Genomic DNA, 25,069 nt, shown 5'->3' with positions numbered 1-25,069 from the left:
AAGAATAAAACAAACCAGTGCTCTGTTCCCCCCCCCCCCCCCACAGTTCAAAGGTGTGCAGGTTAGGTGAATTGGCCATGCTAAATTGTCCTGTCGTGTGCAGGGATGAGCGTGGGATACTCTTTGGAGGGTCAGTGTGGACTCGATGGGCTAAATGGCCTGCTTCCAAGCTGTACAGATTCTATCATCCATGGTATCCAGAGAGTTGTGAAATGCTGCTATAATTGATTCCTCAATTATTGGCTTTACTGCTGAATATTCCATGACAACTGCTGGAAATAAATGTTTCTCCAAGAATTTATTTTAGGCTTCTGATTCTCTCTCAAGGTTTTTTTGCGGTTTTAAGATTTGTTTCTGTTTCTGTTCAGGTACGAAAGCACATCGGTGATCTTTATGAAGATCTCCGCGATGGACATAACTTGATTTCACTTTTGGAAGTCCTCTCTGGAGTGACTCTGGTAAGTGCATTTTTAGTATAATTTTAAGTGAGTGCAGAATTAAGTTGCAGAATGATTAATGTGAACTCTGATTAAAAGGGGATAACTTTTTGTAAGATATTAACCTGCCAGGATTATGACAAAATTTAAATTTGTACTCTTTGCAATCTGATTAGTCTGTTTACTTGTTTGACAAATCTAAGCTTTTGAAATTCAGCCGTTCCAACTGTTACCTGCATGTATCTTATAAATAATAATGTGTGGAATCTATTCATTGTAAATTTTATATTGTAGTGAAAAAAGGTTGGTTGTATTTCTAAATAGAGATTAGGTATCTAAATGTAATTGCAAAAGCACTTTGTTTTACTTTAATAAATTCCTGACTTTCCATTCTGGTTTCAGCTGGTTTTAGGCTCTGAACTATAGTAGTAAGGGACCCTGCTTAGTGTTTGTTTATTTTTTTAACCTAAATCAGCTTGTGCTGAGTATTTTCTTCCCAACAATATTGCATAAAGTAGAAGGTTACTCATTTTGTGACTTCAATTTCAAATGCTTCTTGCACAGAATTTAATTTGTGATGCATTATTGACATCTAGTGGGCATGAATCAGTACTGCGTTGATGGGCAGAGAACAGAAGTGGAAATATGGTAAAGTAATTGCTTAAAATAGGTGCATTTGTGATCCTGAATTAGATCCTTTTTATTAAATAGGAATGAGTTAACTATCCAGCCCCTCTAGTATATTCCATCCTTTAAGTTTAATTGTATCCGACCTGAACCTCACGTCTTAATTTTCAATCCTATCCATTGATTACCCTTTCTCAATAAGAAACTATTGACCTTGATGGTGAAAATTTGAATCTCCCCAACATTACCACCATTTTAGAGAGAAAAATTAACAGGTTCCACTGCTAATTGAATGGAAGGAATGCTTGCTAATTGCATTTGTGTTACCTAGCTCTAATTTTAAGATTATAACTATTGTTCTGTATTTCCCTAATGTACAAAATAGCTTCTCTGTTAGCAGCCTTTTTTATGCATTGAATCATCTTCAACATGCATTTCAGCCTCCTTAAGACAAGGGAATAATGTTCTACTTTTAGCTCCATAAGCCAGAGTATGTTTCTAGTGAATATGCATATTCAATCTAGGTGAGAACAAAAGATAGGTTTCCTCTAAATGGTTAACTATGGTATGGAGGTGCCGGTGTTGGACTGGGTTGGACAAAGTCAGAAATTGCACAATGCCAGGTTATAGTCCAATAGGTCTATTTGAAATTACAAGCTTTGAGTGAAGTCACTTCACTTGACGAAGGAGCAGCACTCTGAAAGCTTGTGATTTCAAATAGACCTATTGGACTATAACCTGGTGTCATGTGACTTCTGTCTGAATGATTAAGTGTAATATCATTTGAGATTATATGAACTGCCAAATATATTTTTAAATTGTGCTTTGCTAAAATCCCTTCCATTCTCTTTTATAAATACTTATATGTAGTTCTGGAATGGATGTACTGTAATATATTTCTCAAGTGTTAGTATCTGGCATAGGAATGCAGTGTATTTTCTAAATGTAAACTATTGACTGACAAATTCAGTTTTCAAAATGATAAATGTCAACAGACAAATATGACTTGTGCTTCTAGTACTTCATTCTGGATTGTTACCTACTTGAAGACCCTTGAATGAAGTCCACTGCACTGCGGTTTTCCAAAAAACCATGATAACATCATTAAATTTGCAGCTTCTCTAGGAACAATTTCTGGAAAAACTATTCAACTCGATAATGGTGCTTTCTCCAAATAGGCTAGGTTTGAATCTGGTATTCAATAACATCCTATGTTGTCTTTTACGTGTATTGTGCAACATAAAGAATGCCTTTCACAATCTTAAGTTATCCCATTATGCTTCATTGGCAGTGAACTACTTCTGCAGTGCAGTCTGTAATTTTTAAAAATGCAGGAACTAGTTTTTGCACATGTGGATCTCAGAAGTGGTGTAAATGACTAGGCAACCTGTGGGCTGAATTCTACTAGAAACCAGCGAAGTGTCAGTTTTGGCAAGTTTGTTTCCAAGAGTCCTACTGAGTTTTCTCATGCTGTCTTCCCAAACTCCATTCATTATCAATGCACCCATTTGCCACAACAGAGTACTGGCTACCACCGTGACCTTCTGGGATTCCTGATGCCAGCATCATCTTTGAAGCCCAGCCATGCATCCTGTCAAGAGTTTGAACACAACTGTTCTGCATGATTCTTGACCATATGTGGGGCAGAGGAAACTGGCTTCCTGTTTTAGGTGGATGGTTGGGGGGAGGAGTTGCTTGTGATTGCTGGCAATGGAGTGCAACCTGCAATAATGGTGACTGATAGAAGGCCAGAGGAGCACACAGCAAGTTGAGTTGCCAGGTTACCACTCTGATTTTAATGTCAGAAAGAGTCACCTAGTTTCCTAACATTGGGAAGTTCCTCCTAGGCCATCTCATATGATTCTCCTGTCATTCTCATCATTACCCATGTCATTTTAGTGGTGGGGAAGAATATGCCCTATGATTTTGTTATTTTGGAGACATGAATGTTGACCAGGAGAATTATTTTCCTGCTGTGCTTCATGTTAAGAGTTTTTACATTCCACTCCTGAGAAGCCAGCCTCTCTGTCTCATTTGAAAAAGCAGTATTATACTCCCAAGCAAATATTTTTGTATTACAATTTCCGTGTATGGTTATAAAATTAAAATAAGTTACGAGCAAATGTGGACCACTCCGCACCACACTGTTCCTGTCATTCTATTATGTTTGCCTTGAATTCCATCCCAATGATAACCTTATAATCTACCTCCATCTTTAGCACCTTCTTCTGAGGCAGAATATTCTAAAGTGTCTCAACTCTGAGAGAAGAACATTCTTCTGATACCTGACCTAAAAGTCCTCATTTTAAAGCAGTGCCACCAGTTCTGGATCCACCCACAAGAAGAAACATACTTTTCTTGTCCAGTTTGTTCGAGCTGTTCAAGATTCTGCAATTGGGTTAACCCAAACTCTCAAACTCCTTAACTCTAATGGAAACAAATCCTCAAGATCAATCTAATAAACCACTTCTGAATTGCTTTTAAAACATGTGCATCCTTCCTTGAATAAGGAGATCCAAAATGCATACAGTATTTGAGGTGTCATCTCTCAAATGCCCTGCATTGCATTTTGTTAAATTCTTCAGATAAAATATAGCATTCTAGTTAGACTTCCTGATTTATATGCTATACCTGCATACTTTGACTCATCCACCAGAATATCTAGAACTTTCTGCATGTGGAAACTCTGCAGTCATTATTCTCTGTTTTAGATATAGAATCCCTAAAGTGTGGAAACAGACCCTTCAGCCCAACAAGTCCACACCGACCCTTTGGAGAGTAACCCACCCAGACCCATTCCCCTATCGTATATTTTGCCCAATGCCCCTAACCTACACATCCCTGAACACTATGGGTAATTTAGTACGGCCAGTTCGCCTGATCTGCACATCTTTGGGAGGAAACCGGAGCACCCAGAGAAAACCCACGCAAACATAGGGAGAATGTGCAAACTCCACACAGACAGTCGCCTGAGGCTGGAATCGAACCTGAGTCCCTAGTGCTGTGAGGTAGCAGTGCTGACCACTGAGCCACCGTGCTCTGCTTTCTTTTTTCTTCCTGTCAAAGTGAATTACTTTGCATCTTCCTACATTATACTCCATTTACTCAGATTTTGGCTCACTCTTTCAACCTGTCTATCTATATTCTTCTGCATCCTCCTTATGTCCTCTTCACAATATACCTTCCTGACTTTCTAAAGTTTAGAAGTTGATATGCATTTATTATCAAACATATTGATTTTCATTAACTCCCCAATGTTTTGGGATGACCTGGAGTTGTGAAAGGCTCTGTACAAATATGATTTCCTCTTTTTTACTCTTTACTCTTTTTTTGTTTTTCTTTTTTTTTCTCCTTTTTTTCCTTGTTTTATTTTCCACTTTTTCTGTCATCAAAGCTGTAAACATACTGCCAATGTCCATGGTACAAGGGAGCTCATTTAATTAAAAGGATCCTGAAATTCTGTTAGTGTGATTTTACAAAAACAATGGATCTCAAAATACCAGAATAGCATATTGGTACATGGTACGCATTTCTGAGGCTATTTCTGTCCAATGTTTCTCAAGTGCTGAGTACAGCAAGGAGAACTTCTGGTAAAGGAAAAGTAACCTCAGAAAAATAATATCATGGTTGCATCAATCCTGTGCCAACCTAAAACTACTTGTGGTTCAGGATCTAATCCAAGAGTTGCAATAGCTGAATCCTCACTGCCCTTAGAATTAGATTTTAATGAGGGGCCCAATAAAACAAATCAGTTGTTGTTCATCATTCGGAAGTTTGTACATTTATAGTTTAAGTATAAAGAGACTGTTGAGAAGAAAATGTGCTTGGATGTTTTATTTATCTAGTAATAGGCTCTACTTGAACAAGTTAATTCAAAGCCTTTGTGTGCAATTTCTGCTTTTCTCTCATCCCCTTTTCCACCCCCCCCCCCCCACCTCCAAATTCGCTCTGCTTTGGTTCTGCCATTGTCTGTTTGTCTAATGCTGGATAGCAAAAAGAACAGTCTGTGCTGAAGAACTTGCGCTTGATGAAACTACCATCCTGTGTTTCTGAACAGAGTCCGGAAGAGGGGAATGATGAGGGGGTAGGTGCCACCCCTGAAAAAGCAGTATGATAGTTACTGTATCACTGCTAGATAATCCACACTGTTGCTAATTCAGAGAGCACCTCAAATTAATGAATTTTATTTATGATCTGGTTATTTATTGAAATAGATGTTTTATGTCAGTGCCCAGCATCTTAAATGCTTTGTTCCCTTTTTATTTTAACATTTTACCTTTTGCCCCAATTCTTTTCTTCTCTTCGCCAGTGCCTCTTACAGGAACTGGAATAACAGCATCATTTGAGCTATAGATTAAAGGCATGCTTTTTTGAAGAATTTGTTGCATATGCCATTTTCCCTGCAGAAATGACAATTAATTATCTTAAGGCAGAACTTCATTCTGGAGAATAGCCATTTTGGAATGTAATCTGAGGGATTTGAATCCAATCTATTGCAGAAGTATTCAGACTCACTAATGACAAAGCTACAAGAACTTTTGCATTTAGACTAAATTCCAAATAACAAGTATCGAGAGTTCAGTATGTGATGCTTGGAGGCTATTATTGTGTGTAGTACAAGCATAATGCCACGTTGTGCTTTATCTTCCAAACATAAAGATCAAGATGCCCTTTTAAAAACCCTCAGTAAATTTAGAAAGAATCCAAAGCTGGCCATTGGGGATAAGACTGGATACAAAATGTTGTATTGTATGTGGCATTGATAAGGGCTCAGAATGGGTAATGTCGATGTATGTGAAAAGACCATAAGAAATAAGAACAAGAGTTGGCTGTTTTGCCCCTTGAGCCTACACAGCTATTCAGTAGGATCGTGACTTATCGGTGCCCTTTTCCCTTAACGCTTAGATTCTTGTTTAGTAGGGGAATTTTCTACCTTGGCCTTAAACATACACAAAGGCTGTATCCCCACAACTCTGTAGCATGGAGTTCCAAAGACACTCAACCCTCAGAGAAAATTCCTCCTCATCGCAGACTTAAATTGGCATCCCTTAATTCTGAGTCTGTGCCCTCTGTGCTAGAGCATGAAGGGAACCATCGTCTCAGCACTTTGAAACATAGCAGATTCTAAAGGTGTTTAACAATGAAATCACCCCTCATTCTTTCAAATTCCACTGAGTAGAATCCAAATCTGTTTAGCCTTTACTCATAAGACAATCCCTCCATACTGGAGATCTTTCTAATGAATCTTCTGTGAACTGCTTCCAATAAAATAATTTATTTTCTTAAGGGGACTGAAATTGCTGTCAGTGCTCTAGATGTATACTCAGTGGATTATCTCAACATTGATTCAGTATCTTGCTTGTGGCATTAGAATGAAGAAAAATAATACAACGCTAATTCTAATCTTTTTGTTTCCTTTATTGTGATCTGGGCATTTTGGGTTAACTTGTTTAATATTTAATTTGTTCATGTTGGTGATTATTTTAAGTATTTCCAAACTAAGCAATAAAGGCTTTGGTATCTGTTTGAGTTAATTTTGGCATCCTGTACAGAAATTCTATCCATGAGTTAGTGGATGGAATAGGGTACAAAACTGATGTATTTGTATACTCTCTGTTTAAAACAATTTCCTGTCCTGAAAATCTGATGTAAAGCTGCACATTTTATTGTCAGTACTTTCTTTAAAAATACAGTTCCTGATTGCATTCTTTCCAGCATATTTGCTGAAACCCAGACCACGCATGGAAGACATGATATGTCAGTATATTTTAATTGGGTGCTTTCACTTTTGCAATGAAAGGAGCAATGAAGAAAATGTTTGTGTTTGCTTGCTGCCTGAGATTGTAGCAGTAGTTTTCTTTTATCCTAATAAATTAACCAAGATAATGTTTATAGTATTTGCTGTGAGACGTGAACTAACACTGCTCACCTTGAGGATTGATCCCCCTCCTAGATACTTGCTAGTTCATGAAAATAAATACTTTAATTTTTCAGGAATAAATTGGTGATGGAGCGTGCAGCCAATGTTTCTGGTGTGATTTGTAATATGTAATTTATTTTCCTGTTATGTGAATTGTTCTCCAGCATATGTTTGCATGTAAACTGCCAAAGATGACCAATTCAGGCTAATAGGTTTTCTTTTGAAAAAATAATTAGCTGGACTATTCCTCATGGTGTGGAGCTTGCAGATAATGAAGCCGCCTGCAGAATATTACTACATTATGGAAAGATAATACACTTCTACTGGCATTGGAAGTTTTGGATGACCAGGCTCCTGGCATCCAGCTGAATTGCTTTATAATTCCTGCCGTCCGTACAGTTATTTTATCAATCCAGCATTTAATGGAACAAAGTGTCTTTCCCCCTCAGCATTGAACTAGTCCTGGCGACTTCATCCTGGTTGGGCTTGCAGTATTTGTGTTGGCCAAATACCTTTTTGATTGTCTGAACCTGCTGGCTGACACTCTTCCCGTTGTAGCTGCTTAAACCAACTGATAGATTTGATTGAATTGTTTTGCATGGAAATATTATCATTCATTGTAGTAGCTGTCTGGGGTATGAAATTTGAATTGTGTAACAGGCTGTGATGGGAAGAGATCAGCTACTGAATGCTAGCCTGATGTTTTGGAAGTTTTAGCAATTGTGAATATCACTAGTCATTAAGCAGATTTGGAGATGTTCACTGTGGAAGCAAATCCACGGTGGCACAGTGGTTAGCACTGCTGCCTCACAGTGCCGGAGACCCGGGTTCAATTCCCGCCTCAGGCGACTGACTGTGTGGAGTTTGCATCTTCTCCCCGTGTCTGCGTAGGTTTCCTCCGGGTGCTCCGGTTTCCTCCCACAGTCACAAAGATGTGCAGGTCAGGTGAATTGGCCATGCTAAATTGCCCGTAGTGTTAGGTAAGGGGTAAATGTAGGGGTATGGGTGGGTTGCGCTTCGGCGGGTCGGCGGGTCGGTGTGGACTTGTTGGGCTGAAGGGCCTGTTTCCATACTGTAATGTAATCTTAAAAAAAAGTGGTCAGCAGTGTATCTGGAATTAAGCAGACACTTTTTGTGTGATATTTCACTCTTAATTTGCTCAGCCTGAACATTGGAACCTTCTAAATCCTGGGATTACATCAGGTGTGTTCAGGTTTTCTCAAACTTGACTTCTGGCTTATTTAAATATTAATGTGTGTTCAATAGAACAGACACAGTTGCAACTTCTCTTTCCTTTTTTCTTTTTCTTTTCCTTTTTTTCTTTCTTTCTTTCCCTCCGAATGCTGCAGTTTTACTTATGATTTCCTTGGAGATTGGTATGTTTAAAAAGGAAATTCAGTTATCCAGTGTTCAGCTGAGAGGATGTCACAATGAGATTTTATTTCAGACTTGTGCTATAACAATCTAAAAGCAACACCGATTAAACTCATTTTATTTGGCAACTTCTGAAAACTACACAACAGAACATTTTTCTTTACCTTCAACACAATCAAACATCCTACTCCTCCATTATACTTTACACCATAATTTATAAATACCTTAAATTCTAATCCAGCCAACACAGTTATTTGTAGCTCCTGAGAGTTTACTTTTCCTATTTTTTCCATCCCTAGTAACATTTAATCTCAGAGCTGTCTTTTACGGTGAGGTTTATGTAGGAAATATTCATTCTATTTCAAACTGTGAATTGGAATTTGGTATTTTCAATCGGCGTGTGAGCACCCACCTGTGGGAAATCAGATTTGTTGCCTCTACCTGCCCTCACTGACTCTGATCCTAGCACAGTGGCTAGGATATGAAACTCAAGATATTTTTAAGATAACCTTGTGCTCGTATTTTACAATGTTTTTCTGTAAACACGTCCTCTCATGAAGCCAGTCTCCGAGACAATGCGAATCATGTGGGCCTTGTATATATGTGAAAAAGCTAACTTAGACCCAATTGGAATTAAGTAGCGAATTAAAGTATAAGTATGTTTACAAAAATGGAAATTGCTGGAAAAGCACAGCAAGTCTGAGAAATCAGTTAACGTCAGAACTGAGGAAAGGTCACGACCTGAAACGTTAACTCAGCTTTCTCTTCACAGATGCTGCCAGAGCTCCTGACCTTTTCCAGTAATTTTTTTTTCTCTGTTTTGCAGCATCTGCACTACTTTTGTTTTTATAACTCTTTACAGCCTGACATCATTTACACCTTCATGTGATTAGAGACGAAGTGTTCACTGCTGTCATATGTTTTCACCATTGCCTACAGATATGAATATCTTTTACATTATCCTCAGTTGAATGACCTGGGCCTCCCTTTAGTATTGTTGCCAGCATTATGCCAAATAGGTCACATGATGACTTTCTCTTTCATTCTATGCTAAATTAAAAACAGTCCCAAAATATATCTGTCTTTTAAAATCTTTTGTCTGTAACATACTCTAATCTTAAGTCCATCAGTCCAGAATAAAATATTGTTGATTCTGGAAAAGTGAAGTAAAAGTGGAAAATATGCAGCATCTGTGGAGAGAGGGACAGTGTTTGTGCGTCATATCAATAAGTTTTCATCAGTTCTGTGTTCCTTCTATACTGATTTTCTACCAAACTATGTCTGCCAATTTGATTACCACCAAGGGGAAAAAGTAGAGGAATGGGACTAAAGGTGCTCTTGTAAAAGGCCAGTACAACCGAAAATGTCCAAAGTAACTCTATTATGATTCTGTTGTTTGTTAATTGATATGAAGCTTAAAGTTCCCGTGATTTATATATTGTTTTCCTTAGACACCCTCGTTGTTTCTTAAAGAGTACTCTGTCCAAAACTACAGCCCCTAGCAGGGAGAGTGGAGGCTATAAGCTGCTTTCATGATGTCGCATACTGACACTGCTCAGCTAAGATGTTTGTCCATTACTATGTTCATCTCAGTCACTATCATCAAGGCTATCCATACTCTTCGTTCATTTGGTTTTGTTCTTACCCGAAACATTAAGTACCCTGTAATATTGAGTTTCAGCCTTGGCGACTGAAACCTCTTTCCTGTAATATGACTAATAATTCATCTTCATTTATTTCTATTTGTGTTAATTGTACTGTTGAGAATATTTTGAATTTGGATAAAATGCCTTTTTTCCTGATTTAACATTTTTCACTGCACTATGACCATTTAATATTTCTGTCCCTTCCTGCCACACCCTGTCTGTCATGATACAATTGCTATGCTGTTTGGGAGCTTAAACCTTTCTCATTATATTCATAAATTTCTCCTCATTTAAACTTTCCCTCTTACCTGCTGAAGTAAAGAATTACAATAATTTTCTGCTATCCTTTCAGTAATGGAACTAGCTGCTGTATAGTGGTATTTGGGTGATCTAATGAGTAAGTTTAAATGAAGACTATTGTATCTTTAACAAAACCTGTGTTTTCTAATATTCTATTGTATGTTTATGGGAGAAACAAAATATCCCAACATAATTAATTTTTTGGAAAGACAAACCAAATGAACGAAGAGAGTGGGTAGCATTGATGAAATAAAGTCATGAGTCATGTGAAAGTAAACTCTTAGTATATCATTACACTGCACCTGTTCGAGGTGTATTCCAGGCAGAAAATTGAGCGTTTTTCAATGACTTGTATCATCCATTCTAATAATATTTTCTTAAGTTTCTAGTGCTGTTCTTTTGCTTTGATTGACAGTGGTTTCCTTTGTTCTCGAAATGCTCAGCAGATAAGACATCATTTTTAAAGAGAGAAACAATTACATTTCAGGACTGAAATCTTTTGTGAAAAGTCCTGACAAATTTCCAGCATCTACTACATTTTGCCTTTATTAGTTCACTGGCTGGATACTTGGACTGAAAACTAATTACACATTTCTCCACTTTTACTTCAGAATACTTTGTAAAGTCAATGACACAACATTGTTTAGAGCATTTGACTATCTCAAGCATATTGGTTTGCAGGACATGGGATTAAATGGGAGGGTGGTTAATAGCTTAAACCCAGAAAAACAACACCTTGGGAAGGAATAAGTCAGAAATTGCCTGGTGAGGATGACGAGGGTGGCAATAGTGACGCTGTGGACTCCATGAACAGACTGTTACTGACTAAATGCGAGGTTGTTTTGGGTGTAGACTGAATGAAGAACTGCTTTGGGTCATATTACAGTTAAAACATCAACTGTAGAGTGTGCTGTACAAAGGAACTATATTGTTCATCTTTCCCTTACCCTTTAATGTTTGTTTAGCTTAAATTTGTCGATGAAATATTTTTACATGAGCAAACTACTAATATTTTAACCAATTTTGAATGTTGCCTGCTGCCTTCTGTACATGTGACAGGTGTTAGAAAACTAACTATTCTGTTGTATGTTACACATACTGTTACATGTGAATGGAATGACATCTACAGCTTTGTCTATCATTCTGTAATTGTGTTAATACTGTGTAATATACTAATTTTCTCTTCTAGCCTCGTGAGAAAGGCCGCATGCGTTTCCACAGGTTACAGAATGTACAGATTGCACTTGACTACCTAAAACAACGACAGGTGAGTACATGGATACATGGTGATGATATTGAACTATCAATCTAGATTTTGTACATTTCAAATCCCACCATAGTAAGTCATGAAATTGATTGATTTTGTACATTCATTGGCTATAATGTTTACTTGCGCTATCACGTTTACTGTGTAGGGGGAAGCAGTGTTTGATATACCATCACCTCCGGTTTCCCTCTGTTTGCATACCAACTTGACTTTGAACCAGTGACAAAAGAAAAATGCAATATGTCAATGTCCTGCAATTATCTAAAATAATATGGTAGCATCATCACTACACAGGTTGAAGGAGACTCACCAATGATATTTAGGAATAGGCAGTAAATGCAGCTTTCTCTACATTTTCAATAATGAAGCAAAGATAACTTATTGTATTACACATTACTTCCAGTTGTTCTATTTTAGCAGTTGGATTTTAAAGTAACTTTAACAGATGTGAACTTTAACCTGGGTCATGGTAATTAGATAAATTTATTATCCCACGCAAGATTCCCTGTAGGCTTGATGGGCTATTGCATCAGTGAATTTTATAATCTGTTTAAACTAAGAAGGTGCTTAGGTATGTCTCAGCTAAGTTAGTGCTGCTAGAAAGTCTGCATCTGGTAATCATTTTGGGCTTGGGTGTGAATTTTTCCCAGAGAGACATAAATTGCAGATGCCTGAATCCAAAGTAGACAAGCAGGTGGCTGGAAGAGCACAGCAAGCCAGGCAGCATCAGGAAGTAGAGAAGTCTGACATTTTGGGTATGATCCTTCTTCCGGATGGCTTGCTGAGGAAGCGTTATAACCAAATGTCGAAGTTCTCCACTACCTGATGCTGCCTGGCTTGCTGTGCTCTTCCAATCTCCTCTTTGTGAATTTCTCCTGAGCAAATTAGTTCCCTGAAACTCACTCAAGTTACATTATCTTGATATGTCACAGGGATGCAGCTAGCTGATCACCATACCATTGAAGAAAAGTAGAGAAAGTAGAGCATACTTTTTTCTAGAGTACTTCAAATTCCAATTATTAATGATCAAAAATGTCCTTAAAATGTAGTGGATTTCCAACAAATGGATCTAAAGGGGAAGTTAATTATTATTGTAATCGGATAGGAGGAGGTATCCCATCCTTTTCAGCTCTATATTTGCATAACAATAAAGGTAAAGTCACCAAAGACCAAGAGAGCCAAAGATCTGCATGCTCATTAGTGGGAGGTGACTGGTGCTGAGTTTAACCTGAGTTTCACCATGCCTTAGGTGAGGGGCAAGTTTGAGAAGGCAGGACCTTCATGATGACCTCAGTCAGTTTGGTAATTGAACCTATACTGTTGGCTTCACTCTATATCACAAACTAGCTATCTAGCCAATCAAGCTAACTAATCCTCCATATGTGCATAATGTATAAATTTCAGCTGAAATAGCTTGTTAATACATTGTTCTATCTACGTGACCAGGAGTTTGGTTAAGACGAGCACAACAGTAATTATTTAACGCATTGGTCATGTTTACAGGAAGCTACATATATTCAGATACAGAACCATGTTATTTGCAGACAGAACGTGTACACACAGTGCATCTGTTTCAACTCAACAGAATAGGTGACAAGCGACATGCTGGATCATTTCTCACTGCACTGACTAAGCCTGGCCTTTATGTATCACTCAGCATTGATTGGTAGAGGTGTTGCCATGGAGAATTAATCTATCAGTTAACTGTAATCAGTACTCTTCTGTCATGCAGTATAAATATTAATTTTCTCCTTGAATTGGTATTCTTGTTCATTGTTCGATTCTGGGAATAAACAGTTTGTCCTCAATGCTTTGTGTCAATAAAAATTCAATAATTCCACATAACGATGTCCATTGTGACTTTAGTACTACCATTTCCACTTAACTCCACTTAACAATTGGAAGAATCAATTATCAGACTTGTTGATCTTGAAGGGAATTTTTAAGTTCCAAAATCAATTCAGGAAAGTTCTGGTGTTATTTTGCAAATAATCGACCAGTTATTTCTAATGTTCCAATTACAGGGATACTTGCTTTGCAATTTATTCACCAAAGTTTTGATATTTTGGTATAGGTCAAAAGAACTTTTTTTTTCTCTCTAGAACACTTCATCTCTGAGATTTATTAGATTAACTGAAGTATAAAATGGGATGTTCTTATTTCTCAAATATGCAGTAGACAAAGCTGAGCCTTTCTACTATACTGAAGAAACTGTCTGTGTTTTTGTTGTTTTAGGTGAAATTAGTAAATATTAGAAATGATGACATTACTGATGGAAATCCGAAATTAACACTTGGTTTAATATGGACCATAATTCTCCATTTTCAGGTAAGGATTTTTGTATCTAAGGTATTTCTAAATTGTAAATGTATGAAATTTCATGAGTGAAACATTTCAGCAATAAGGCTACTCCTAAAATTAATTGAAGCGAGCCAGCTGCAAACTTAAGCATTTGTAAATTCCATAAGTGCAAAATGTTTGTTGCAATGTATTTTTCAGTACCCATTTGTTGTGAAAGCTCTTGGCTAACCCATAGATAAGCATGCATGTGTGGGTTCAGCTATTTGGGACAATACTTCACCAAATTCAAAAAGAGAAGTTGCTGGAATAGCTCAGCACATGTGAAGAAAAATTAAAGTTAATGATTTGAGTCCAGTGACCCTTCCACAAAACTAATGATAGCTAAGAAAATGTTGGTTTATCTGCAGATTATAGAGTGGGGGAGATGGTAAGGAGTAAACAATATGGAGAGATAGAGCCCAAAGAGAGAGAAGAATAACTGGACAGATGAAAGGGGTCAGTAATAATCTGGCTGGGAGGGTGCATAGATGTTAGTAGCAGACAGTGATAACAAGACCTGGTGTGTGTGGTAGGGAACTAGGACATGGGGGAGTCCAGATTCTGAAATTATTGAATTCTATACAGAGCCTGGAGGGCTGCAGAGTCCACAAGCAGAATGTGAAGTGTTGTTCTTCCAGCTTGCACTGAGCTTTGCTGGAGCACTGCAGCAAACCTGAGGTACCGATGTTGGCCAGGGAGCAGGGTGGTATGTTAAAGTGGCAGGCAACTGGAAGCTCAGGGTCACTTTTGCAGGCAGAGCATAAATGTTGTGTGACATTACTAAATTTATTGAATTACCAGACATTTTCAATCCGTGGGATTTACTGCAGGTATTTCTGGGGTAATGCATGTTTCAGCAGTGTGATTTGGCTAAAAGGTTGCTGAAGAATTAGGGAATGGTATTTTGGAGAATGCTTACCTCTGTTGGCAATAGCCTGATTCTAGTGGGTATTGGTTTGCGTGCTTTGTTCTGCGCGCTGAAATCTCCATGCCATTTTGTGTATGCGCCGATGTTCTTTCTTTTCTGTGTATGCACCGATATTCGTGCATTTGTGATGGTCTGTGTGCTGTTCTGCACATGTACTGATGTCTGCTGTTCTGTGCATGCGGGGTATCAACACTGGTCTTTGTGCCTTTCTGAACATGCGCTGATGTCAGCTACTGACAGAGCAGCTTTCTGAGAGGTACTGTGCAGACAGCAGCTTTCTTAGATTTTTAAAAATGTACTGTGTTAAATTTACTTTTTTTAATGATTTCAGCCTTCATTCAGACTGTGCTATAGTTTGCATTAGACATTTGGATGATTATTTGAGCGATCGTCAGTGATTTTGTTTTAGTTGGTCTGCCCCAACCTCCCTCTCTTTTTTCCATAGGCCCCATTATTTCTATTGAGAGAGGGTTCACTGGAATGCAACTATGGTGTTTATCGGAGAACTACCTGTATTTCAAATATTAGGTACAAACCCATCCGAAGGAGCTTTGTGAAATTGTCAGAAACAGGTGCTTGGCCAGAGACCCATAGATTAGCCAAAGTGATCAAACACATTGAGTACAGGACATTGGTTAGGCCACTGTTGGAATATTGTGTGCAATTCTGATCTGTTTCCTATTGGAAGGATGTTGTGCACCTTGAAAGGGTTTGGAAAAGATTTACAAGGATGTTGCCATGGTTGGAGGATTTGAGCTACAGGGTTGAATAGGCTGTGGGCTGTTTTCCCTCAAGCGTCAGAGGCTGAGGGGTGACCTTATAGAGGTTTATAAAATCATGAGGGGCATGAATAGGGTAAATAGACAAAGTCTTTCCCCTGGGGTCGGGGAGTCCAGAACTAGAGGGCATAGGTTTTAGGGTGAGAGGGGAAAGACATAAAAGAGACCCAAAGGGCAATGTTTTCATGCAGTGGGTGGTACATGTATGGAATGAGCTGCTAGAGGAAGTGGTGGAGGCGAGTAAGTTTGCAATTTTTAAAAGGCATCTGGATGGGGACATGAATAGGAAGGGTTTGGAGGGATATGGGCCGGGTACTGGCAGGTGGGTCTAGATTGGGTTGGGATATCTGGTCGACATGGGCGAGTTGGACCGAAGGGTTTGTTTCTGTGCTGTACATCTCTATGACTCTATGACACGGTTAAAGAACTGTGCTTTAATGTAGGAAAATACAGGAAGTTAGTTCAAGGATATGCACATAAAACATCGAATGTATGGCCACCAATGGCATGGAAAAGAGGGCAAGAACTGCACAAGAATCTGGAAAGCAGGTTTTATGGCTTTCGAGAACTGGAAGGGTTACAACAGGGTGTGGCAATGGAGGGATTTGCACACAAGACAAATGTTTTAAATATGTTGCGTTAGAGGACTTTGGAGGTGTTGTATATCGGAGAGGTCATGATGGTTGTTTGTTGTGGATAACTGTACAGGTGCACTTTTGGATAACTTACATTGGATGGAGGGCAAGAGCGCAAAGTGGAAGACATTAGATGCAAGAGTAAAATGCTGTGGATGTTGGAAAATTGAAATATAAAAAGAACTTCAGACTGAGCAGCGTCTGGAGAGAGAAACTGTTAATGTTTCGGGTCAATAACTCCCAGAACTGGGAATGCTGAATCACCATTTTTAAGTGCTGGAGAGGAGACACTGGAATAATTCAGTTAGGAGGTTACAAAGAGATGAACAAGGTTTCAGTTACAGATGGATTGAAATAGAAGTGAAAACATGAGATCCATGGAGGTAGTTAGTCTTTGTAATTGAAATTTGCGATGAATGAGAGAGGCAAAATTTGAGAACAGTTCTGTTTAGAATGTGATAGTTAGTGGCAGAGAAGAGATGGAATTAATGACAAGGTCGTTGACAATTCTGGGTGTTAGAGAAATGGTTTTGGTCTTCCTGATGTTTAAATGGGGGAAAATTTGATGCCGTTCATGTATTGGATGTTGTAAATAGGAGGTGGAGAAGTAAAGCTGGATATCACCTATATTTTTATTTATATATATATTTATCTATCTGAGGAAAAATACGCTGACAGGAAGCATGCAGAGAATCAAGAACCTGAAAGATGATCTTGCTGAGAAGTGGAGCTGTAGCTATTATCAAATATGCCAACTGGAGCCAAATGAGGTCCATCTCATTGTCCCGTATATTGGAGAAGAGGCATTAGAGAATCATGGCGTGATTTATAGCTTTAGAGGTTTCAGGGATGGTAGAAAAGATAACAGATCAGTCATATTGAATGTATTTACATGTTTTTTTTTCTTCTGGTTGGCTTCAATATTGCTCGTTTTTGGAACCTGATTGGAAGAATTTGTGGGAAAGATGAGGGCGGCTTGAATGGCATTGCAGCAATAAATTTTCTCCACTGATAAAATTTAGAATATTCTTTAGTTATGCAATTTTTGTTTTTTAAAATGTAAATGTATCAGTGGTTCAAAAATTAAATATTCTAAATAGTCTTCTGTTTCCTAAAAGATTTGCATGTAATGCAAATGCATTTGTGCCACTTCCAGTACTTTTGTCAATGTTGCTCTGGTTCAATGTTTATTGCCAATTATCGGAACATGTTCAGTATTTTTATGATGACCATATTCTGTCTGGATGGTTTTTATAGGTGTTATTTTTAAATTCAGATTTAAAGAACTTTCAGCACAAGAATTTCTCTTTTATAGATGTCAGTACCTATTTTGGAGTAAATAATCAGCATTAAAACTGAGGCAGGTCATTGCATCAAAAGCAGGAAGTGTGTGTAGATTAAAGCTGTATCTAAGAATTGGTGTTGATTAATTCAAATTTTTTTTTGAAAAATGACATTATTGCATTCTGATAGTTGGTACTGTATTTAAAATGTGATTTGAATTCCTCTACAATTGCCCAGTGTTTGGTAGGTCATGGTAGGTAACTTCAATATTTTAACTTGCAAAATGGATCTGTTGATTTCCTGGACTGCAGTAGCAGGATAAGTTGCACAGTGGTGTTCATGTGTGATTGAATTGTATTTTACATTGAAGTTAATATCAATTTTATTTTACAGGTGTGTGTGTATGTTTGCTGTGTCAGCACAGTCAGACTAAAAGGTGCATATCAGTTTCAGGGTTGCATTCTTTAGGGCTGCAAACTTCATGCTGCTGGCAACCATTATGTGTTGGTGGATGATGTTAAGCATATTGCGGTAGTTCACATGCCTCCATAGTTGAAACCTTTTAAAGTTGACTGGGGAGGGGAACTGGATATACATTTCCCTCTGCACATGTCCTGGTATTTTGCAGACAAGCTAGCACCTGAGCAATGATTGATTAGTATTTATCTCAAATTGTTAGAGAAATTCAAGATTTAATATTGTATTTCACTGAAATTGCCTAGAGTTGTCTTTGTGTAAACCTGTAAATAATAAACTGAAAGTTGTCATTCTCCATGAATGATGGCACGTAGAGCTCCTCTGAAAAAGTGCAACTTGGGGAAAAATTGGGTTGATACTTGGCTGAATAAGGTAAAATCAGAATTTACAGTTTAAATTATAAACTAGCAAATGTGAATAATACTGTTCTAGATAATGAAACCCAAAATTCATTCCTATTGAATGTGTAATAATATTTCTGCTGCAAATGTTACACATCTGCCATAATGATGTACTTTGTATATTGCTCTCATTTATCAAAACTTCTCATACAGACCAGGATTGTCTGCTCACCAGAGATTTGCTATTCCAGTGTAGATGGGAATTGCACATGCGGATTTGTGGCAGACTTTGAAAGAATTGTTCAGAAAATTGAAGATTCCACTGAGCAGTTCTTCACCTGGAACCCTCTACAGTCAAAATTTTAAATCTGAAAATCTCTGGTGTTATCAGGAATAGATAGACAATTAAATACATCTTCTACCTCCTGACTGGCTGTTCAACAGACACTATGCTTGTCTCATAGAGTCCCTACATAGAATCATAGAATCCCTCCAGTGTGGAAACAGGCCCTTTGGCCCAACAAGTCCACACTGACCCTCCAAAGATTTACCCCCCCAGAAGCCTTTCCTACCCTATTATCCTATATTTTCCCCCTGCCTAATATATCTAACCTACATGTCCCTGAACAGTGGGCAATTTAGTATTGCCAATTCACCTAACCTGCACATCTTTGGATTGTGGGAGGAAACTGGAGCAGCCAGAGGAAACCCATGCAGACACTGGGAGAATGTGCAGACTCCGAGCAGGCAGTTGCCAGAGGTTGGAATTGAACCTGGGTCCCTGGCTCTGTGAGGCAGCAGTGTTAACCATTGAGCCACCATGCTACCCCTACCCAGATTTGAACTCTTGATCTCTAGCCAAATGCTGTACCACTGAGCTTATACCCCCACGCCTCACTTGCCATAACTACACCTCACCTCGACCACTTGCATCCCAGATCTTGAGCTGACACCTCTCCAGGACCTGGACATAATCTCTGTAACCCCACCTTCGATATATCATACCTCTAACTCCTCCACTCATCCCCACCCTCAAGTGGACCAAGCCCTCCCCACCTCTGTATTAATCTGTATTTCCTTCCTCTAACTGTCTGTTCTGCAGTACGAAGAACTGTCAAATTGGTGTCCTGCATTTCAGAGGGTATTTCCCTTCTGAGTTGTAGTGCTTCCTTTTTTCATGAAAAAGGAGGACTCAACTGTGTGAGATTGCCACTCAATGGGGAATCTAGCCCCATAGCTTGAAAAATTGAAAATTTGGAAATGATTAGAAAACAAAATTTTGCTTTTTATACTAAAGATGGAAATGAGAAATGCATTCTCTTTTTGAAGTATATTATTCTTCTATTATGTTATTTAGTGTTTGTGATATTTTTATTAGTTGGTACATGATGGTGAGCGTGCAAAATGCTGTTTCGGACAATAGGTTTAAAACTTTTATTTGGGTAGCTATATTCATGCACATAATCAATTATTTTGTCAGCTTCATCCTTCAATGACACATCTTTGTTTTAATGTGTTGTGTAATGTAAGCAGTGATGAGGTACAATAGTTTCATGAATATGATAGGTATCTGAATTGTGTATTGTGAAACTTGAATTTGCTATGAAGGTGTCTCGCTGGAAGTGACTCATTGGTAGGTGTTGACTATTCGAAGAATGAAATGTTACTAAATATTACTAAATATTAAATATTATCAATGCTCATTGTCATAAACCTTGTGTTTTGTGTGAGTTATCAGCTTGATGGATTTGGGAGCTGAGACAGTTTCACAATTTTTTAAATACATTGTTTTTATGTTGTAGATCTTGAATTTTTGTGGTTATGATGTTTCAAATAATTACAACATTGGGAGCCCAATTGAGAATGGTGAAACAATTAATTGTGAAAGATCAGGAATGAAATATTTATTGTTTGAAGGCAGTAGCTGATTAGGTGCACTCTCAGTGCTCCCAAACCTAGCCTTCACAATGCAAAGTTGACCAAAGCTCAGTCTGTTTCCAGAATCTTTCATTTAGCACAGTTGTACACAGATAAAGCTCTCTGATTACTTTGACTTATTTTCAAAATCAATTTTGCCTCTGTAAAAATACTGAAAGCTGAGATTTGTACTATATTAAGATCATATCAGTTAGCATCTGAAAAAAGGAAGTAGATCAACCCCATGGGTTGGACCTTTCATCAGAGTTGTCTGATTATTTATTGTTGCCCTTGAGACAAGCTAAAGACAGCTGGACAGCGATACCAAGTTACATCAGGTGTTAGAAAATGTACTATTGAAGTTCATTAATATTTTCTTTTGGAAATTGTATGTCTACTTGGCAGCTTTTCAGTGAAACAAAAAACAAGTAAATGACCTCCACCTAATAATTACCAATTTATAAATGCTGATAATTAGAAGAATAAAGCATTATTGTTTCAAACTGTTCTGGGTGTGGCCATGTTTTCCCATGGGCTAACCTCTCATTATGATTAGTACTAAAAGAAGAATGTGAAATATAGGATTTGAAAGTAAATCCAATATCACATGCTAACTAAGGAGTGGCTTTGGTAAAGCAACCTGCCCTTTTTGATGCATGGGACAGTAGGATAATATGGGGAGAGATTCAGAAGCAGTAGAATACTTGAAAAATATTAGGTTGTTACTATACAAATTCCAGAGTAATCTAGAGTTTGCAGACAATTCCAGATATCACTGATGTTACCTTTGTGGAGTTAAGCCCAAGGAGATTATCTCTAGAATTTATTTCAGCTTGAGATATTTCACTTCCATTATATCAGCACAGACATAATCCTAAATAATTAGACATAGAAATATCTGTTCTCTTGCTTTTCGTTTTGAACTGATTAACTTTATTGTCACATGTACTTAAAGGAGTACAGTGAAAAGTTTATAAGTTGCCACTTACAGCACCATCAGTACAAAATTACCTAGGTGCAACTTCAAGTTAGACGTTCCACGTATATGGACTGTCCATATAGTCAGAGTCAGAGATATGTACAACATGGAAACAGACCCTTCGGTCCAACACGTCCTTGCCGACCAGATATCCCAACCCAATCTAGTCCCACCTGCCAGCGCATGGCCCATATCCCTCCAAACCCTTCCTATTCATATACCCATCCAAGTGCCTCTTTTAAATGTTGCAATTGTACCAGTCTCCACCACATCCTCTGGCAGCTCATTCTATACACGTACCACCATCTGCGTGAAAAAGTTGCCCCTTAGGTCTCCTTTTATATCTTTTCCCCCTTCGCCCTAAACCTTTGCCCTCTAGTTCTGGACTCCCCGACCCCAGGGAAAAGATTTTGCCTGTTTATCCTATCCATGCCCCTCATAATTTTGTAAACCTCTATAAGGTCACCCCTCAGCCTCCAACGCTCCAGGGAAAACAGCCCCAGCCTGTTCAACCTCTCCCCTTCATGGAGAAATGTGTGAAGGAAAACACTTTTTTTTGACCACAAATCCATCAGGAAGTGGTCAGTGTGTAACATCCGTGAGACCCTATGGGAAATGGAGAGGGTGGATCCTGTCAAGCGGTTCCCTGGGCAACTGTCAAAGTCATTTGGCAGAATACCTCATTGCCAGAACTTTCAACCAAATGCCAGGACATCACTTGGCTGGTGGTGAGAAGGGCTCTGCCTGTGAGATCGTTTATGCACACCTGCACATTCTCCGCCACTGTATGCTGCCCTCAAAAGGAGCTGTGGAGGGGATGAGACTGTCACACACCACCTAGAATGCTGGAAAAGCTCCTCTGATGCTGCCTGACCTGTGCTTTTCCAGCATCTGCAGTCCTCACTTTTGCCTACCACCTTGAATGTGCCTATGCAAAGGAAGTCTGGAGAGAAATACAGCAGTCTTTGTTGAGGTTTGTCCCGAGCAGCTCTGTGATGCGGGACTCCATGCTGTACAGTCTGTTCCCTGGGGGACACCAAGATGAACATCAACTGCACCTGGAGGACCCTCAGCTCGGTGAAAGATCAAGTTTTGGTCTGCCCGAAACTTGCTAGTCTTCCAGTTGAGGGAGTTGACCCCAAGTGAGTGGTGCAGACTGGCATGTTCAAAGGAACGCACTAAAGCTTGGGGCAGCCGCCATTAAGGTGCAGTGGAGAAAGACCACTGTGAAAGGTCCTTCTGCCAAAGAATATCGGGGGTTATTTCTGTAATTAGGCCTTGCTGACGTCTCTGCTAAATGCCAAGAAGTTGATTGTAAATATAGAGAATAGTGAATGTCAAGGCTTAATTCTTTCTCTGTAAGAAAGGGGAGTATAGATCTGAACCGTTTCATTAACTGTACATGTACACAAAGATTTCTTTTTATGAATAAAGTATATTTTTGCAATAAGTTACAGAATAACAATGTCAACAACAGGTGGCAGCATCATAGGTACAGTGTACCTAGGTGCAATCCTTAGTTACAGAATAGAGCAGTGAAGATTAAAAAAAATCACAGAATCCCTACAGTGTGGAAGCAGGCTGTTTTGGCCCAACATCCTCTGCAGAGTAACCCACGCCAACTCATTCCCCAACCTTCTTATTCTACATTTCGCTTGAATAATGCACCTAATCTACACATCCCTGAGCACTCTGCGATTTACCATATTCAATACACCTAACCTCTCCTGCATCTGTGGGAGGAAACCTGGGGAGAATGAGTTAACGCCACACAGACAGTCGCCTGATGGTAGAATCGAACCCGGGTCTCTGGTGCTGTGAGGCAGCAGTGATAACCACTGAGCCACCGTGCCACCCTGTAAGTTACATTACAGCTATACATAGTATACCCATATGTCAATAAGAAAGAAACAAAGTTAAAAAGATAAACAACGCACTCTCTCTCCAAGGGCTGTCTGCAGCAAATCAGGACAGGAGGTCTCTATTTGGTCTGACCGCTAGTTGCAATCCCGTTTATGCATTGGGCTGCTGTTTGTACTCCTGCTATGCTCTGTGCCGGATGACTGGTTGTGGAAGTCAGGTTGGGTAGTAAGAGGTCTAGAGAAGGGAAGAAAAGAGCGAAGAAAGAAAGAATGGGCAGATTGGACGAGCTCCAGCTGGAGTGTCCAACTCTGCCGCCGCCCAGTGTGGTATTTTTAACTATTAAACATCCTTAAATTTGCAGAATCTTAATTTGCCATAACAAGAAAATTTAGTAGTTTGAAACTTTTTTTTAGTTTGAAAAAGTACAGTATACTGCATATTAGTATATTTATTTTGATCAAAGGTTAATTGACCTGAATATTTCAAAACTGACCAGAAAGTAAATTTATACGCAAATTGAAACCAAATACAGTACAGTATAACTTATAAATATAAGTACGAGTGATTCTTCATAGGTCGGATCTGTAAGTACAAAAGTTTGGAAATCAGATGTTTCTAAATCGCTGACATCATGTATACATAATGCCACTGCATCTATTTGATCATCTGTTATGAATTTAAATTATGATCTCTTGAACATTTTGCTAATGAAGGAAGTGTACTTGGGTGGAGGGGCAGCGAATGAGTAAAAGGAATTGTATAGTCTCTTTCACACCATCAGAATGCCACCAAGTACTCCACAATCAATGAATTACTTTTGAAGTGCAGTTATTGTTTTGTAAGCAAACACTTCAACCAAATTGCACGTGTCAAAGTTCCATAAAACAGGATAAGAGACAATAACCAAATTTTGTAGCTGGATCAGAATAAGTCTTTATCTGATGTTGGATTACCACCCACTCCAGGCGATACCTACTCTGCACCCCTATCTCATTATTCACGCTTCTGGCAGTGTCATATTCTTCTATCTCCCTGACATTGGGTTGTGACAGAACGCATGCTTCTGTGTCATCTAATGTTGGAGTTTACAATAAACCTGTTTTTGTTTTTACTCATCTACCCTGCATGTTTATTTTATTTGCATAGTGTGATTTATAAATTGCTAAGTACTTTATCAGTTTTAGATTGGTAAATTTATCATATTGGCATGAGGCTATAAATTTAAGTGCTTTGCATTCAGCCAAAGTGCTACAAGTGACCTTTCTGTGAATTGGATGCAGTCCAGCAGAGGAAGCACCTGGGGAAAAATACAGAAGACTTGTATCACCCAATTAAATCTCATCCATGTAGGTCATAACTATAAAAAGAGAAGAAAAATGGGAAGAAAATGAAGGGATAAAAATGTGGCCAGTATTTTGTGGAAAACAACTGATGTAAGATTGAATATATTATCATTCTCTTGGTTCGTGATTAATGTCTTTTGAGTTAATCAATGTTAATTTGTTGGGAACTCTAGTTTTCTGTACGACTTGTATTCCCAGTCTGGATGTGACTTCCTTGAAGTTTTTAAGTTCAATGAATTATGATTGTTGGTTTTTACAGGCTGACATTCAAGTCAGAAACTTGTAAGTGTAAGGTGTAAGCTGTGTTTTGAACAACATGCACCCCCCCCCCCCCCCCCCCCCCCAATTTATCTCTCCACCCTGGAGGCTTCCTGCCTCTATTCCTGATGAAGGGCTTTTGCCTGAAACGTTGATTTTCATGCTCCTTGGATGCTGCCTGATCTGCTGTGCTTTTCCAGCACCACACTGATCTAAACTCTGGTTTCCAGCATCTGCAGTCCTCACTTTTGCCTACTTTACTTTTTCTGTTATTTGTAACCACAACAGCAAGGAAAACATGCCTCCCAGTGTTTCTTTGCCTTTTGCAATATTAAAAAGGTCTTATTGAAACAG

At 38.6% G+C, this 25,069-nt stretch overlaps 1 protein-coding gene across 14 annotated transcripts in view; it reads left to right on the top strand.

The window, feature by feature from the left end:
- Window positions 1-25,069, top strand: part of macf1a (microtubule actin crosslinking factor 1a) — a 599,180-nt gene that overhangs the window by 258,049 nt on the left and 316,062 nt on the right. For 10 of the 14 annotated variants that reach the window (XM_072548450.1, XM_072548451.1, XM_072548442.1 and 7 more), the window contains exons 3-5: window positions 369-458; window positions 11,494-11,571; window positions 13,807-13,899. In XM_072548450.1, the coding sequence (XP_072404551.1) occupies window positions 369-458; window positions 11,494-11,571; window positions 13,807-13,899 (261 nt within the window). Of the gene's footprint in view, window positions 1-368; window positions 459-5,055; window positions 5,149-11,493; window positions 11,572-13,806; window positions 13,900-25,069 lie in introns of all 14 variants that reach the window. The other 4 variants (XM_072548439.1, XM_072548443.1, XM_072548440.1 and 1 more) reach the window with 1 other exon arrangement.

Source organism: Chiloscyllium punctatum, chromosome 27, assembly GCF_047496795.1.
Source record: "Chiloscyllium punctatum isolate Juve2018m chromosome 27, sChiPun1.3, whole genome shotgun sequence".
Classification (NCBI taxonomy): Eukaryota; Metazoa; Chordata; class Chondrichthyes; order Orectolobiformes; family Hemiscylliidae; genus Chiloscyllium; species Chiloscyllium punctatum.
Note: the sequence above shows the minus strand (reverse complement) of the source record. Positions and strands in the feature narration are given on the sequence as shown.